The 19,610-nt window shown below is 33.2% G+C and overlaps 1 protein-coding gene across 1 annotated transcript in view; it reads left to right on the top strand.

Moving 5' to 3' along the window:
• The window catches only part of ELP3 (elongator acetyltransferase complex subunit 3), a 77,526-nt gene that overhangs the window by 19,693 nt on the left and 38,223 nt on the right, over positions 1-19,610 (top strand). The window contains exons 4-9 of the mRNA XM_058021821.1: positions 1,192-1,262; positions 5,349-5,412; positions 9,017-9,045; positions 9,551-9,590; positions 11,586-11,740; positions 16,447-16,513. Coding sequence (XP_057877804.1) covers positions 1,192-1,262; positions 5,349-5,412; positions 9,017-9,045; positions 9,551-9,590; positions 11,586-11,740; positions 16,447-16,513 — 426 coding nt within the window. The remainder of the gene's footprint in view (positions 1-1,191; positions 1,263-5,348; positions 5,413-9,016; positions 9,046-9,550; positions 9,591-11,585; positions 11,741-16,446; positions 16,514-19,610) is intronic.

The raw sequence follows: 19,610 nt of genomic DNA, 5'->3' as shown, positions 1-19,610 counted from the left end.
TTTGATATCAGACCCCAATTTACACTGAAACCACTCAATTCTCCATATCAGATCCAAATTTATACTGAAACCACCCTAAATCTCCACATCAGACCCCAATTTATGCTCAAACCACTCAATTCTCCATATCAGACCCCAAATAATTAATTCATTAATTTATTGTTTACTAAAAACATCAAACAATATTAAACAGGATTCATTAAGCATCCCTATTTTTTGTCTTTATTTTCTCCTTCAAGGCTTAACCCCCATCAATTTTACCACAAAACAACCCCAAAACAACCCCCCAGAAACCCCCAGCACCCCCAAACTTGCAGGAATTTTGTGAAATTTTGAGAAATTTTGTGAATTTTGTGAAATTTTGTGAAATTTTGGGGTAAATTCTGCAATTTCCCTTTCAGGTCGCTGTGGTGGCCGTGATGTGCAAACCCCACCGGTGTCTCACCTTAAATTAACCCCCATCAATTTTACCACAAAACAACCCCAAAAAAACCCCCCAGAAACCTCCAGCACCCCCAAACTTGCAGGAATTTTGTGAAATTTTGTGAAATTTGGTGAAATTTGGTGAATTTTGGGGTAAATTCTGCAATTTCCCTTTCAGATTGCAGTGGTGGCCGTGATGTGCAAACCCCACCAGTGTCCCCACCTTAAATTAACCCCCATCAATTTTACCACAAAACAACCCCAAAACAACCCAAAAAAAACCCCAGCACCCCCAAACTTGCAGGAATTTTGTGAAATTTTGTGAAATTTTGAGAAATTTTGTGAAATTTTGTGAATTTTGGGGTAAATTCTGCAATTTCCCTTTCAGATTGCAGTGGTGGCCGTGATGTGCAAACCCCACCGGTGCCCCCACCTTAAATTAACCCCCATCAATTTTACCACAAAACAACCCCAAAAAAAATCCCCAGAAACCCCCAGCACCCCCAAACTTGCAGGAATTTTGTGAAATTTTGTGAAATTTGGTGAATTTTGGGGTAAATTCTGCAATTTCCCTTTCAGATTGCCATGGTTTCTGTGATGTGCAAACCCCACTGGTGCCCCCACATTAAATTAACCCCCATCAATTTTACCACAAAACAACCTGAAAAAAACCCCCAGCACCCCCAAACTTGCAGGAATTTTGTGAAATTTTGTGAATTTTGTGAAATTTTGTGATTTTTGAGGTAAATTCTGCAATTTCCCTTTCAGATTGCAGTGGTGGCCGTGATGTGCAAACCCCACCGGTGCCCCCACATCAACTTCACAGGGAACATCTGTGTGTGAGTACTGGGGAAAAATCAGATTTGTCAGATGTCAGTGGCTGTAAAAACCAAATTTTATTTCTGAAAATTGCAAATGGGACGATAGGACTGCAAGGAATGGGATTTTTTATTTTCTGAGCTGTTTGATTTTCCACCTTCAGCCTCATTCCGTGGTTGGGGCAATGGGAAGGTGCCCTCAGCTCACCCCAGGGAACACACAGAGAATTCCATGTTTTATTACAATTTAATTTAAATTTCATTTTTTATTACAATTTAATTTAAATTTCATGTTCTAATACAATTTAATCTAAATTTTATTTTTATTACAACTTAATTTAAAAGTTTTTTTACAATTGTACAAAGCCAAAGTACATTGACAGCAGTTCTGTCCAGTGCCAGTGGGAAGGTGCCCTCAGTTCATCCCAGACAGCACACAGAGAATTCCATGTTTTATTCCAATTTAATTTAAATTTTATGTTTTATTCCAATTTAATTTCAATTTAATGTTTTATTACAACTTAATTTAAAAGTTTTTTAATAATTGTACAAAGTCAAAGCACATTGACAGCAGTTCTGTGCAGTGACAATGGGAAGGTGCCCTCAGCTCATCCCAGGCAGCACACAGAGAATTCCATGTTTTATTACAATTTAATTTAAATTTCATGTTTTGATAAAATTTAATTTCAATTCAATGTTTTATTACAATTTAATTTCAATTTCATGTTTTATTACAACTTAATTTAAAAGTTTTTTAGTAATTATACAAAGCCAAAGCACATTGACAGCAGTTCTGTCCAGTGACAATGGGAAGGTGCCCTCAGCTCATCCCAGGCAGCACACAGAGAATTCCCTGTTTTATTACAATTTAATTTAAATTTCATGTTTTATTCCAATTTAATTTAAATTTAATGTTTTGATACAATTTAATCTAAATTTTATTTTTATTACAACTTAATTTAAAAGTTTTTTTACAATTATACAAAGCAAAAGAAGTTTGACAGCAGTTCTGTCCAGTGACAATGGGAAGGTGCCCTCAGCTCATCCCAGGGAACACACAGAGAATTCCATGTTTTATTACAATTTAATTTAAATTGTACACACAGAGAACAGGGAACACACAGAGATTTTTGCTTTGTATAATTATAAAAAAGCTTTTAAATTAAGTTTTATTAAAACATTAAATTGAAATTAAATTGTATTAAAACATGAAATTTAAATTAAATTGGAATAAAACATGGAATTCTCTGTGTGTTCCCTGGGATGAGCTGAGGGCACCTTCCCACTGTCACTGGACAGAACTGCTGTCAATGTGCTTTTGCTCTGTGTGATTGTAAAAAAACTTTCAAATTAAGTTGTAATAAAATATTAAATTTAAATTATTTTGCTTATTTTGAATCCATTTCTTGCTTAAAACACAATGCACAGAGCTCCATTATTCAGTTAAAATTTTCTAATTTCTCACTGGATAAACTTTTCTGGATAATTTCTCACTGGATAAACTTTTCTGCGCCTCAGGGAGTTATTCCAGACCAATATTTAGATTATTGTTCTATTTGTTGTTATTTTTCTGCATTTTCCATCATTTTTGTGCTGATTTATCTCGTGGCCCTGCTCAGCTCTGCTCCCAGCTCTGCTGGCTCTGAGTTGCCTTTGCAGCTTTCCCGAAATTCTCTGATTTCATGGATTCCCACAAGGGATTCCCAGAGGAATTCCCAATCCCCATTGGATGTGACACCAGGGGACAGGATCTGGAATTCCCGGACAGGAGGGATTGGGATTGATCCCAAATTGTCCCAGGGAAGTTCAGGTTGGATTTTGGGAACAATTCCTGCCCCATTTCCAGAGGAATTCCCAGTCCCTGTGGAAGTGGCACTTGGGGACAGGATCTGGAATTCCCTGGCAGGAGGGGTTGGGATTGATCCCAGATTGATCCAGGCTGGATTTTGGGAACAATTCCTGAGGAATCCCCAATCCCTGTGGAAGGGACACTTGGGGACAGGATCTGGAATTCCCTGGCAGGAGGGATTGGGATTGATCCCAGATTGATCCAGGGAAGTTCAGGTTGGATTTTGGGAACAATTCCTGCCCAAGGAGATTTCAAACCTCCATTCCCAGTGGAATTCCCAGTCCCCGTGGAAGTGACACCTGGGGACAGGGACGTGGAATTCCCTGACAGGAGGGGTTGGGATTGATCCCAAATTTTTTCAGGTTGGATTTTGGGAACAATTCCTGTCCAGGGAGATTTCAAATCCCCATTCCCAGAGGAATCCCCAATCCCCATGGAAATCCCACTTGGGGACAGGGATCTGGAATTCCCTGGCAGGAGGGGTTGGGATTGATCCCAGATTGATCCAGGGAAGTTCAGGTTGGATTTTGGGAACAATTCCTGCCCCAATCCTGAGGAATTCCCAATCCCCATGGAAGTGGCTCTTGGGGACACGGATCTGGAATTCCCTGGCAGGATAAATTGGGATTTCTCCCAAATTTTTCAGTTGGATTTTGGGAACAATTCCTGCCCCATTCCCAGAGGAATCCCAAATCCCTGTGGAAATCCCACCTGGAGACACAGATCTGGAATTCCCTGACAGGAGGGATTGGGATTGATCCCAGATTGTTCCAGGCTGGATTTTGGGAACAATTCCTGAGGAATCCCCAATCCCTGTAGAAGTGACACCTGGGGACAGGATCTGGAATTCCCTGACAGGAGGGATTGGGATTGATCCCAAATTGATCCAGGGAAGTTCAGGTTGGATTTTGGGAACAATTCCTGCCCAAGGAGATTTCAAACCTCCATTCCCAGTGGAATTCCCAATCCCCGTGGAAGTGACACCTGGGGACAGGGACGTGGAATTCCCTGACAGGAGGGACTGGGATTGATCCCAGATTGATCCAGGCTGGATTTTGGAAACGATTCCTTCCCAATTCCCAGAGAATTCCAGATCCCATTGGATGTGACACCTGGGGACAGGACCTGGAATTCCCTGCCAGGAGGGTTTGGGATTGATCCCAGATTGATCCAGGGAAGTTCAGGTTGGATTTTGGGAACAATTCCTGAGGAATTCCCAGAGAATTCCAGATCCCATTGGATGTGACACCAGGGGACAGGGATCTGGAATTCCCTGGCAGGAGGGTTTGGGATTGATCCCAAATTGTCGCAGGGAAGTTCAGGTTGGATTTTGGGAACAATTCCTGAGGAATTCCCAGTCCCCATGGAAGTGACACCTGGGGACAGGGACCTGGAATTCCTGGACAGGAGGGGTTGGGATTGATCCCAGATTGATCCAGGCTGGATTTTGGGAACAATTCCTGCCCAATTCCCAGAGAATTCCAGATCCCCATGGATGTGACACCTGGGGACAGGGATCTGGAATTCCCTGGCAGGAGGGGTTGGGTTTGATCCCAGATTGATCCAGAGAAGTTCAGGTTGGATTTTGGGAACAATTCCTGCCCCATTCCTGAGGAATTCCCAATCCCCGTGGAAGTGACACCGGGGGACAGGAATCTGGAATTTTCTTTATTAATTTATATTCATTTGTATTGATTTATTATTAAGTTTTAATATTATGTTCCCATCCGTGTTATTATTAATTTATTATTATTTTCTTTATTAATTTATATTGAATTATTATTAATTTTTAATATTAGGTTCCCACCCTTGTGATCATTAATTTATTTTTATTGTCTTTACTAATTTATATTGATTTATATTGATTTATGTGATTTATTATTAAGTTTTAATATTCGGTTCCAATAATGATGATGATGATGATGATGATGATAATAATAATAATAATAATAATAATAATAATAGTAATAATAATAATAATAATAATTATTATTATTATTATTATTACTACAATAATAATAGTAATACTAATAATAATTTTAAAATTTAAATTTTAATTATGGATTTTACTTCCACAAAATCTCTGCCTGGGTTGTTTCAGCTCCCATTAAAACGAATTCAAATTAATTAAATTAATTAATTAATTAAAATCCCAGGTCTCATTCCAATGAATTCCAATTAATTAAAATTCAATCAATATCCCAGCAATTATCAGAGTTTGGAGTTGAATTTGGATTTTTTGTGGTTTTGTTTTCCAGGTACTGCCCGGGGGGCCCCGACTCGGACTTTGAATATTCCAGCCAGTCCTACACCGGCTACGAGGTTCTGATCCTTCATTTTTGTGATTTTTCAATTTTTAATTAATTTATTTTTTAGTTTTTAATTCCATTCTTTTTTAATTTTTAATTCAAGAATTCTTTAATTTTTATTTGTCAATGATTTCTTAATTATTCCGACATTGTTGAGCCGGGCTTTGGCTTAGGGTGGGCTTGGTTTCTGCAGGAATGGAGCAGAAAAGAAATGAAAAAATCCAATTGAACTTTGGGAAACACAGAAATCCAAATAAAAATAAACACGAAAATCAAAATAAAAATGAACACAAAAACAAACATAAAAGTAAAAATCCAAATAAACTTTGATAAACACAAAATACAAATAAACACAAAACTCAAAATACAAAATAAATGAAAAATCCAAATAAACTTTGGGAAACACAGAAATCCAAATAAAAATAAACATAAAAATAAACATAAAAGTAAAAATCCAAATAAACTTTGATAAAAACAGAAATCAAAATAAAAATAAACACAAAAATAAAAATAAACTTTGATCAATGGAAAAATCAAATAAACGCAAAAATCAAAATAAAAATGAACACAGAAATCAAAATTAAAATAAAAAAAAAAATCCAAATAAACTTTGGGAAACACAAAAATCCAAATAAACTTTTATAAATGCAAAAATCAAAGCAAAAACTAAACACAAAAATCAAAATAAAAATAAACACAAAATCAAAATTAGAATAATTTTAAAAAATCCAAATAAACTTTGATAAACACAGAAATCAAAATAAATATAAATTAAAAAATAAACTTTGATAAACACAGAAATCAAAGTAAAAATTAAACACAAAAATCCAAATAAACTTTGGGAAACACAAAAATCCAAATAAACTTTTATAAATGCAAAAATCAAAGCAAAAAATAAACACAAAAATCAAAATAAAAATAAACACAAAATCAAAATAAAAATAAATTTTAAAAATCCAAATAAACTTTTGTAAATGCAAAAATCAAAGCAAAAAAATAAACACAAAAATAAAAATAAACACATCAAAGTAAAATAAACACAGAAATCAAAATAAAAATAAATTTTAAAAATCCAAATAAACTTTGGGAAACACAAAAATCCAAATAAACTTTTATAAATGCAAAAAACAAAGCAAAAAATAAACACAAAAATCAAAATAAAAATAAACACATAAAATAAAGATAAACACAAAAATCAAAATAAAAATAAACTTAAAAATCCAAATAAACTTTGGGAAACACAAAAATCAAAATAAACTTTTATAAATGCAAAAATCACAGCAAAAAATAAACACAAAAATCAAAATAAAAATAAATTAAAAATCCAAATAAACTTTGATAAACACAAAATACAAAATAAAAATAAACACAAAAATCAAAATACAAAATAAATGAAAAATCCAAATAAACTTTGATAAACACAGAACTCAAAACAAAAAATAGACACAAAAATCCAAATAAAAAATAAATTAAAAAATCCAAATAAATTTTGATAAACACAAAAATCAACATAAAAATAAACACAGAAATCAAAACAAAAATAAATTTAAAAAATCAAAATAAACTTTGATAAACACAGAAATCAAAATAAATATAAATTAAAAAATAAACTTTGATAAACACAGAAATCAAAGTAAAAATTAAACACAAAAATCCAAATAAACTTTGATGAACACAAAAATCAAAACAAAAAATAAACACAAATATCAAAATAAACTTTGATCAAAACAAAAAATCAACGCAAAAATCAACATAAAAAATAAATTTAAAAATCCAAATAGATTTTGATAAACAAAAAAATCAAAATAAAAAATAAACACAAAATAAAAATAAAAGTAAACACAAAAATCCCAGCAAAAATAAACACAAAAATCAAAATAAAGATAAATTTAAAAAAATCCAAATAAACTTTGATAAACACAATAATCAAAATAAAAATAAATTTTAAAAAATCCAAATAAACTTTGGGAAACACAAAAATCCAAATAAACTTTCATAAATGCAAAAATCAAAGCAAAAAATAAACACAAAAAATCAAAGTAAACACAAAAATCAAAATAAAAATAAACACAGAAATCAAAATAAAAATAAATTTAAAAAAATCCAAATAAACTTTGACATACACAAAAATCAAAACAAAAATAAACACAAAAATCCAAATAAACACAATAATCAAAATAAACTTTGGGAAACACAAAAATCAAAATAAACTTTGATAAATGCAAAAATCAAAGCAAAAATTAAACACAAAAATCAAAATAAACACATCAAAATCAAAATAAACACAGAAATCAAAATAAAAATAAATTTAAAAAATTCAAATAAACTTTTGTAAATGCAAAAATCAAAGCAAAAAATAAACACAAAAATAAAAATAAACACATAAAAATACAATTAAACACAGAAATCAAAATAAAAATAAATAAAAAAAATCCAAATAAACGTTGGTAAACACAAAAATCCAAATAAACTTTGATAAATGCAAAAATCAAAGCAAAAACTAAACACAAAAATCAAAATCAAAATAAACACAAAATCAAAATTAAAATAAATTTTAAAAAATCCAAATAAACTTTGATAAACACAGAAATCAAAATAAAAATTAAACACAAAAATCCAAATAAACTTTGATAAACACAAAAATCCAAATAAAAAATAAATTTAAAAATCCAAATAAATTTTGATAAATGCAAAAATCCAAATAAAAAATAAACACAAAATCAAAATAAAAATAAACACATAAAATAAAAAGAAAGACAGAAATCAAAATAAAAATAAATTTTAAAAAATCCAAATAAACTTTGATAAACACAGAAATCAACATAAAAATAAATTTAAAAAATCCAAATAAACTTTGATTAACACAAAAATCAAAATAAAAAATAAACACAAAATCAAAATAAAAATAAATTAAAAATAAAAATAAACTTTGATAAGCACAAAAATCCAAATAAAAAATAAATTAAAAAATCCAAATAAATTTTGATAAACACAAAAATCAAAATAAAAATAAACACAAAAATCAACATAAAAAATTAATTAAAAAATCCAAACTTTGATAAACACAAAATTGTGGGATAAAAATTGAATAATTTTAAAATAAAAATTGAATAACTAAAATAAAAATTGAATAATTTTAAAATAAAAATGGAAGAATTTTGGAATAAAAATTGAATAATTTTAAAATAAAAATGGAATAATTTTAAAATAAAAATGGAAGAATTTTGGAATAAAAACTGAATAATTTTAAAATAAAAATGGAAGAATTTTGGAATAAACATGGAAGAATTTTGGAATAAAACTTGAATAATTTTAAAATAAAAATGGAAGAATTTTGGAATAAAAATTGAATAATTTTAAAATAAAAATTGAAGATTTTTGGGATAAAAATGGAAGAATTTTAAAATAAATACGGAAGAATTTTGGTGTTTTTCGTTAAAAATATTTGAATTTTTCCGTTATTTCAGGAGCCAAATTCAAATTGGAAATTTTCCCGATTTTTCTTTGTGGGTTTGGGACCTTTGGCTCCCTCAGGATTTCAAATTTTCAATTTTGGGTTTTTTAATTTGATTTTTTATGGAAAATTTGGTTTGAAATTGAAATTTTTGTGTTTTCAGCCGACGTCGATGAGAGCGATCCGGGCCCGGTATGACCCCTTCCTGCAGGCCAGGCACCGGCTGCAGCAGGTGAATTAATTAATTAATTTAATTTAATTTAATTTAATTTAATTTAATTTAATTGTATTCCTTTTTATTCCTTTTTATTCCATTTAATTCCATTTAATTCCATTTTATTCAAATTGAGATTAAAGCTACGACCCCTTCCTGCAGGCGCGGCACCGGCTGCAGCAGGTAAATTAATTAATTAATTTAATTAAATTCAATTTAATTTAATTTAATTCAATTTAATTTAATTTTATTCCTTTTTATTTTATTTTAATTCCATTTAATTCCATTTTATTCCAATTGAGATTAAAGCTACGACCCCTTCCTGCAGGCACGGCACCGGCTGCAACAGGTAAATTAATTAATTTAATTTAATTTTATTTTATTTTATTTTATTTTATTTTTTTTTTTTATTTTATTTTATTTTATTTTATTTTATTCCTTTTTATTCCATTTTATTCCATTTTATTCCAATTGAGATTAAAGCTACGACCCCTTCCTGCAGGCGCGGCACCGGCTGCAGCAGGTGGGTGTAATTAATTTAATTTAATTTTATTTTATTTTATTTTATTTTATTTTATTTTATTAAATTTTATTAAATTTTATTTTATTAAATTTTATTTTATTAAAATTTATTCCATTTAATTCCATTTAATTCCATTTTATTCAAATTGAGATTAAAGCTACGACCCCTTCCTGCAGGCCAGGCACCGGCTGCAACAGGTGAATTAATTAATTAATTTAATTTAATTTAATTTAATTTAATTTAATTTAATTTAATTTAATTTATTTTTATTTTATTTTATTTTATTTTATTTTAATTTATTTTATTTTATTTTATTTTATTTTATTTCATTTTATTTTATTTCAAGTTTAGCTGCAGCAGCTGGGGCACAGCGTGGACAAGCTGGAGCTCGTTGTGATGGGAGCGAGAATTTGAATTTTTCCTGTGATAATTTGAATTTTTTTGGTAATAATTTGAATTTTTTTGTAATAATTTTATTTTATTTTATTTCATTTTATTTTATTTTATTTTATTTTATTCCATGTTTAGCCGCAGCAGCTGGGGCACAGCATGGACAGGGTTGAATTCATCATGATGAGAGCGAGAATTTGAATTTTTCCTGTAATAATTTGCATTTTTTGTGATTTTTTTTTCATTTTTCCTGTAATAATTTGAATTTTTTTGTGATTTTTTCCATTTTTTCTGTAATAATTTAAATTTAATTTTATTTTCTTTCATTTCCAGCTGCAGCAGCTGGGGCACAGCGTGGTCAGGGTTGAATTCATCGTGATGGGAGCGAGAATTTGAATTTTTCCTGCGATAATTTGAATTTTTTTGTAATAATGTGAATTTTTTTAATAATTTTTATTTTATTTTATTTTATTTTATTTTATTTTATTTCATTTTATTTTATTTCATTTCATTTCATTCCCATCTGCAGCAGCTGGGGCACAGCGTGGACAAGGTGGAATTCATCGTTATGGGAGCGAGAATTTGAATTTTTGTGTGATTTTTTTCATTTTTCATATAGTAATTTGAATTTTTTGGTAATAATTTGAATTTCTTTGTAATAATTTTTATTTTATTTTATTTTATTTTTATTTTTAGCTGCAGCAGCTGGGGCACAGCGTGGTCAGGGTTGAATTCATCGTGATGGGAGCGAGAATTTGAATTTTTGTGTGATTGTTTTCATTTTTCCTGTAATAATTTGAATTTTTTGTAATAATTTTTATTTTATTTTATTTTATTTTATTTTATTTTATTTTATTTTATTTTATTTTATTTTATTTCATTTCTAGCTGCAGCAGCTGGGGCACAGCGTGGACAAGCTGGAGCTCATTGCGATGGGAGCGAGAATTTGAATTTTTCCTGTAATAATTTGAATTTTTTTGTGATTTTTTTCCATTTTTTCTGTAATAATTTGTATTTAATTTTATTTTATTTCATTTCCAGCTGCAGCAGCTGGGGCACAGCGTGGACAGGGTTGAATTCATCGTGATGGGAGCGAGAATTTGAATTTTTCCTGTAATAATTTGAATTTTTCCTGTGATAATTTGAATTTTTTTGTAATAATTTGAATTTCTTTGTAATAATTTGAATTTATTTTTAATAATTTGAAATTTTTTATAATAATTTTAATTTTTTTTGTTATATTTTTAATTCCCAGCTGCAGCAGCTGGGGCACAGCGTGGACAAGGTTGAATTCATCGTGATGGGAGCGAAAATTTGAATTTTTGTGCGATTTTTTTCATTTTTCCTGCAATAATTTGAATTTTTTTGTAATAATTTGAAATTTTTTATAATAATTTTAATTTTTTTTGTTATATTTTTAATTCCCAGCTACAGCAGCTGGGGCACAGCGTGGACAAGGTTGAATTCATCGTGATGGCAGCGAGAATTTGAATTTTTGTGTGATTTTTTTTTTCCATTTTTCTTGTGATAATTTGAATTTTTTGGTAATAATTTGAATTTTTTTGTAATAATTTTTATTTTATTTTATTTTATTTTTATTTTTAGCTGCAGCAGCTGGGGCACAGCGTGGACAAGGTGGAATTCATCGTGATGGGAGGGACGTTCATGGCCCTGCCCGAGGATTACCGGGATTTCTTCATCAGGAACCTGCACGACGCCCTGTCCGGGCACACCTCCAACAGCGTGGCCGAGGCTGTCAGGTGGGAAATTATTTATAATTTCAATTATTTATTGATCTATTTTATATTTATTTATAAATATATCCTGTAAATATACCGTATTTATGAATATACCATGGAAATTATTCATGAAATTGTGCATTCACACCTGCACCATGCCCTGGGCACAGCTCCAGTAATGGCCCTGAGGCTCTCAGGTGAGGAATTATTTATCATTTCAATTATTTATTTTAAAAAAGTGAAGAAAATTGAGGTTTTTTTGAAAATATTTGGGTTTTGGAACATTGGTTTTTGTGGAAAATATTTGGTTTTTGAGTGCTGAATATTCCAAGAAGGTGGCTGAGGCTGTCAGGTGAACAAATATTTCTGTATTTGTAAATATACAGTTTCAATTATTTAGTAAAAAAATTATTTATTTCTATATTTATAAATGTACAATTGAAGTTAATTATTTTTAAATTATTTATTTGTATAATCATGAATATACCATGGAAATTATTCATGAAATTTTGCATTTACACCTACACTGTGCCCTGTGCACACCTCCGTTAACATCCCTGAGGCTGTCAGGTGGGAAATATTGAAAATTTCAATTATTTATTGATCTATTTTATATTTATTTATAAATATACCCTGTAAATATACCGTATTTTTGAATATAAAATGGAAATTATTCATTAAATTGTGCATTCACACCTGCACCGTGCCCTGGGCACAGCCCCAATAACGTCCCTGAGGCTGCCAGGTGAGAAATATTCATAATTTCAATTATTTATTGATCTATTTTATATTTATTTATAAATATACCCTGTAAATATACCATATTTATGAATATACAATGGAAATTATTCATGAAATTGTACATTTATAATTGAATAAATGCATCAGGAGCCTCCACGATGCCTTATCTGGGCACAGCTCCAATAACGTCCCTGAGGCTCTCAGGTGGGAAATATTGAAAATTTCAATTATTTATTTGCCCATTTTATATTTATTTATAAATATACACGATAAATATACCATATTTATGAATACACAATGGAAATTATTCATTAAATTGTGCATTTATAATTGAATAAATGCATCAGGAGCCTCCATGATGCCTTATCTGGGCACACCTCCAGTAACGTCCCTGAGGCTGCCAGGTGGGAAATATTGAAAATTTCAATTATTTATCAATCTATTTTATATTTATTTATAAATATACCATGTAAATATACCATATTTATGAATATACAATGGAAATTATTCATTAAATTGTACATTTATAATTGAATAAATGCATCAGGAACCTCCACCATGCCTTATCTGGGCACAGCTCCAGTAACGTCCCTGAGGCTGCCAGGTGGGAAATATTGAAAATTTCAATTATTTGTTTGTCCATTTTATATTTATTTATAAATATACCCTGTAAATATACCGTATTTATAAATACACAATGGAAATTATTCATTAAATTGTACATTTATAATTGAATAAATGCATCAGGAGCCTCCACGATGCCTTATCTGGGCACACCTCCAATAACGTCCCTGAGGCTGCCAGGTGGGAAATATTGAAAATTTCAATTATTTATTTGTCCATTTTATATTTATTTATAAATATACCATGTAAATATATCATATTTATAAATACACATTGGAAATTGTTCATGAAATTGTGCATTCACACCTGCACCGTGCCCTGTGTGTGCACACCTCCAATAACGTCCCTGAGGCTGTGAGGTGGGAAATATTGAAAATTTCAATTATTTATTGATCTATTTTATATTTATTTATAAATATTCCATGTAAATATATCATATTTATAAATACACAGTGTAAATTATTTATTAAATTGTGCATTCACACCTGCACCGTGCCCTGTGTGTGCACAGCTCCAACAACGTGGCCGAGGCTGTCAGGTGGGAAATTATTTATAATTTCAATTATTTATTTAAAAAAACATGAAGAGAATTGAGGTTTTTTTGGAAATATTTGGGTTTGGAAAATTGGTTTTGTGTGAAAATATTTGGTTTTTGTGCATTGAATATTCCAGTAGTGTGGCTGAGGCTGTCAGGTGAGGAATTATTTTTATATTTGTAAATATAGAATTTAAATTATTTCTGAAATAATTATTTATTTCTATATTTATAAATATGCTATTTAGGTCACTTATTCAAAAATGTGTTTATTTCTATATTTATGAATACACCATGTAAATTATTTCTGAAATTGTGCATTTGCACCTGCGCCGTGCCGGGCACACCTCTGATAATGTGGCTGGGGCTGTCAGGTGGGAAATAATTCAGAATTTTAATTATTTTTTTAAAAAAAGTGAAGAAAATTGAGGTTTTTTTGAAAATATTTGGGTTTTGGAAAATTGGTTTTTGTGGAAAATATTTGGTTTTTGAGCGCTGAATATTCCAAGAACGTGGCTGAGGCTGCCAGGTGAACAAATATTTCTGTATTTGTAAATATACAGTTTCAATTATTTAGTAAAAAAATTGTTTATTTCTATATTTATAAATGTACAATTTAAGTTAATTATTTTAAAATTATTTATTTGTATATTCATGAATACACAATGGAAATTATTCATTAAATTGTGCATTCACACCTGCACCGTGCCCTGTGTGTGCACAGCTCCAGTAATGTCCCTGAGGCTGCCAGGAGGGAAATATTTATAATTCAATTATTTATTGATCTATTTTATATTTATTTATAAATATATCCTGTAAATATATCATATTTATAAATACACAATGGAAATTATTTATTAAATTTTGTATTTATAATTGAATAAATGCATCAGGAACCTCCACCATGCCTTATCTGGGCACAGCTCCAATAAGGTCCCTGAGGCTGTCAGGAGGGAAATATTGAAAATATAAATTATTTATTGATCTATTTTATATTTATTTATAAATATACCATGTAAATATACCATATTTATAAATACACAATGGAAATTATTCATTAAATTGTGCATTTATAATTGAATAAATGCATCAGGAACCTCCACCATGCCCTGTGTGTGCACACCTCCAATAACGTGCTGAGGCTGTCAGGTGGGAAATAATTCCAAATTGATATTTTTTACTTTTATATTTATAAATATACAGTTTAAATTTTATGAAATTGTGCATTTGTAATGTAATAAATACGTCAGGAACCTGCGCCGTGCCCTGGGCACAGCCCCAATAACGTGGCTGAGGCTGCCAGGTAGGAAATATTGAAAATTTCAATTATTTATTTGTCCATTTTATATTTATTTATAAATATACCATGTAAATATATCATATTTATAAATACACAATGGAAATTATTCATTAAATTGTGCATTTATAATTGAATAAATGCATCAGGAACCTCCACCATGCCTTATCTGGGCACACCTCCAATAAGGTCCCTGAGGCTGCCAGGTGGGAAATATTTATAATTCAATTATTTATTGATCTATTTTATATTTATTTATAAATATACCATGTAAATATATCATATTTATAAATACACAATGGAAATTATTCATGAAATTGTGCATTCACACCTGCACCATGCCCTGTGCACCCCTCCAATAACATCCCTGAGGTTGTCAGGTGGGAAATATTGAAAATTTCAATTATTTATTGATCCATTTTATATTTATTTATAAATATACCATGTAAATATACCATATTTATGAATATACAATGGAAATTATTCATGAAATTGTACATTTGTAATTGAATAAATGCATCAGGAGCCTCCACGATGCCTTATCTGGGCACAGCTCCAATAATGTCCCTGAGGCTGCCAGGTGGGAAATATTGAAAATTTAAATTATTTATTTGCCCATTTTATATTTATTTATAAATATACCATGTAAATATATCATATTTATAAATACACAATGGAAATTATTCATTAAATTGTGCATTTATAATTGAATAAATGCATCAGGAACCTCCACCATGCCTTATCTGGGCACACCTCCAATAAGGTCCCTGAGGCTCTCAGGTGGGAAATATTGAAAATTTCAATTATTTATTTGTCCATTTAATATTTATTTATAAATATACCATGTAAATATACCATATTTATGAATATACAATGGAAATTATTCATTAAATTGTGCATTCACACCTGCACCATGCCCTGTGTGAGCACACCTCCAACAGCGTGGCCGAGGCTGTCAGGTGGGAAATATTCATAATTTCAATTATTTATTGATCTATTTTATATTTATTTATAAATATATCCTGTAAATATACCATATTTAGGAATATACAATGGAAATTATTTATTAAATTCTGCATTTATAATTGAATAAATGCATCAGGAACCTCCACCATGCCCTGTGTGTGCACACCTCCAATAACGTCCCTGAGGCTGCCAGGTGGGAAATAATTCCAAATTTGTATTATTTACTTTTATATTTATAAATATACAGTTTAAATTTTATGAAATTGTGCATTTGTAATGTAATAAATACGTCAGGAACCTGCGCCGTGCCCTGGGCACAGCTCCAATAACGTCCCTGAGGCTGCCAGGTGGGAAATATTCATAATTTCAATTATTTATTGATCTATCTTACATTTATTTATAAATATACCATGTAAATATACCATATTTATGAATATACCATGGAAATTATTTATGAAATTGTGCATTCACACCTGTACCGTGCCCTGTGTGTGCACACCTCCAATAACGTGCCCGAGGCTCTCAGGTTTGAAAACAATTCCTGAGTTTTTGCTTCCCTTCAAGGGAAGACCCCAGAGAAGGTGAGTACGGAAACGCGAATCCCCTGACGTGGGAAACACAACCTGGATTCGTTCTGCATTGCAAAGTTGTAAAAAGACAGGAAAACAAACGATGTAAAGTTTCATCACCAACATCTTTTAAAACTGAACATCAGCATTAGCAACCTAATCAAAATCTGTGACCAAATTAAGAGGTTGAGGGAAAAGCTGAAAACTCAAACTGCATTTAAAGCCCAGTGATGAGGTTTTCTTTGTTTGAAGAGTTGATGGTTTTCTTTGAAGAGTTGATGTCTCAGTCTTGAATTTTGTTGCATTTTTGGAGTTTGGTTGTAGAAATGTCGAGTGCAGCACTTTTGGATTTCAGTCCCGACACCAGCACAGGTTTGCTGCATCTCTGTCTGCGTTGACTGTGAAGGTCCGCCCGAAATGAACGGGTGACGAATGATTTTTGGGTGCAAAATAACCAACACAAGAGGCACAGGGGTTTTGCAGTAACAAATCAACAAGGTATAGTTTATTGATTATAACCACAGCTAAGTATGCGTTTGGTTAAGGGATCCGGGGACGAGAAGGGTAAGACAAGGAAAAAGGGAGGAAAGAAGGTCAGGGAATGGGGTATAGCTACCAAAACGTGATGTCTTCGGGGTCCCGCTGCCGAAACTCGCTGGTGCACGTCTTGGGGAGTACTCAAAGGACAGTCGGACCGAACCCCAATATATATACTGTTCTTGGTTGGGGGAAGGTAACTGAAATTAGGTTTCCATGGAGGGGAGAAGAATAGGAGCAGGAGGAGGGGGTGAGACAGTTCCATTGTTTTCATGGCCAAATGCTCACAGGTACGTTAAGTTTTCCCCCTCCCTGAGTTGGGAGGGAGAACAGTCCCAGTCTCTGGAAGGAGGTTGCCAGGGGGTGCCATGGGGGTGCCATGGGGGTGCCATGGGGGTGCCATGGGGGTGCCATGGGGGTGCCAAAGGGGTGCCAGAGGGGTTCTTGGTTCCTTGACGAGGGGATTCGCATCTCTGTTGGTCCGTCACGGTGGTTGAAGACAGGCAAGAGGGGTCTTCTCATGGAGCGGGGGGAGCCACCCCGGAGCTCAGTCCAGCCAGCTCAGGAGTTTGGAAGAAAGTCCAGTTCAATTGTCCAGAAAAGGGCAGCATGCCCCCTCCGAGCACAGCATGGCGTGTTCTGCAAACATCACTTGTGAACACACTAGATAAGCAGGAGACTTTCTTTCCCAACCGGCTCAGCAGCTTTAACCCTTCGGCAGTCTTTTCTCATGACAATTGTGAGGCAAAAAAAATGAAGGATTTTCGGATGGACTTCTACATTGACAAAGACCGGATGTGGCGCTTGGTGCCATGATCCAGTTGAGGTGTTAGACATGGGTTGGACTCGATGATCTTACAGATCTCTTCCAGCCTAGAATTTCTGTGATTCTGTGATTCTGCTGAAGTTGTGATGAGCAGATCATTTATGCAGCAGTAGAATCTTGAATCTTGGAAATTTCTGTGAACTGAGGACCAGACTTGTACAACACGGCATCAGCAGATGATATACATCACGACAATCACATCCTGTGACAGGTAGAAAGTCACTTTGGTTGGAATTTTTACACGTGGCAATCTTTTTGTGACGTGACCAGCTCAGTGGGAATATTCACCCATTGTGGGAATATTCACCCACTGTGGGAATATTCACCCATTGTGGGAATATTCACCCGCTGTGGGAATATTCACCCACTGTGGGAACATTCACCAATTTGGGAATATTCACCAATTTGGGAACATTCACCCACTGTGGGAATATTCACCCATTGTGGGAATATTCACCCACTGTGGGAATATTCACCAATTTGGGAATATTCACCCACTGTGGGAACATTCACCCACTGTGGGAATATTCACCAATTTGGGAATATTCACCCATTGTGGGAATATTCACCCACTGTGGGAGCATTCACCCATTGTGGGAATATTCACCCATTGTGGGAACATTCACCCACTGTGGGAATATTCACCCATTGTGGGAATATTCACCCACTGTGGGAATATTCACCCATTGTGGGAATATTCACCCACTGTGGGAATATTCACCCATTGTGGGAATATTCACCCATTGTGGGAATATTCACCCATTGTGGGAACATTCACCCACTGTGGGAATATTCACCCATTGTGGGAATATTCACCCACTGTGGGAATATTCACCCACTGTGGGAATATTCACCAATTTGGGAACATTCACCCATTGTGGGAATATTCACCCATTGTGGGAATATTCACCCACTGTGGGAATATTCACCCATTGTGGGAATATTCACCCATTGTGGGAATATTCACCCACTGTGGGAATATTCACCCATTGTGGGAATATTCACCCACTGTGGGAATATTCACCAATTTGGGAACATTCACCCATTGTGGGAATATTCACCCATTGTGGGAACATTCACCCATTGTGGGAATATTCACCCACTGTGGGAGCATTCACCCATTGTGGGAATATTCACCCATTGTGGGAATATTCACCCATTGTGGGAATATTCACCCACTGTGGGAATATTCACCAATTTGGGAACATTCACCCATTGTGGGAATATTCACCCATTGTGGGAACATTCACCCATTGTGGGAATATTCACCCACTGTGGGAGCATTCACCCATTGTGGGAATATTCACCCACTGTGGGAATATTCACCCACTGTGGGAATATTCACCCATTGTGGGAATATTCACCAATTTGGGAATATTCACCCACTGTGGGAATATTCACCCACTGTGGGAATATTCACCCATTGCCAGTGGGTGTTGGAATATGAATCCCAACATTCCCAGTTGGATTGTGCCCGGGCCGGTCTGGCCCTCGCTGCTGTGCTGTGTCACCCCAGAGACACCTTGGCTTGCTGGAGTTTCAGCCGGGCACTGAACAAGGCCAGGCTTGTTGGAACCCCGTTACCTCAGGAGGAATGGCTTCAGGCGATGGTGAGGAGAAAAGGAGAGGATTCTGCTGAAGGGTTTAATGTCCAGAGGTTTAAGAACCCCAACATGACCAGTTGGATTGTGCCCGGGCCGGTCTGGCCCTCGCTGCTGTGCTGTGTCACCCCAGAGACACCTTGGCTTGCTGGAGGTTGCAGCTGGGCACTGAACAAGGCCAGGCTTGTTAGGAAC

Source organism: Melospiza georgiana, chromosome 3 (genome assembly GCF_028018845.1).
Source record: "Melospiza georgiana isolate bMelGeo1 chromosome 3, bMelGeo1.pri, whole genome shotgun sequence".
Lineage (NCBI taxonomy): Eukaryota > Metazoa > Chordata > Aves > Passeriformes > Passerellidae > Melospiza > Melospiza georgiana.
The sequence above is the reverse complement of the archived record's forward strand: the minus strand, read 5'-3'. Positions and strand labels throughout refer to the sequence as shown.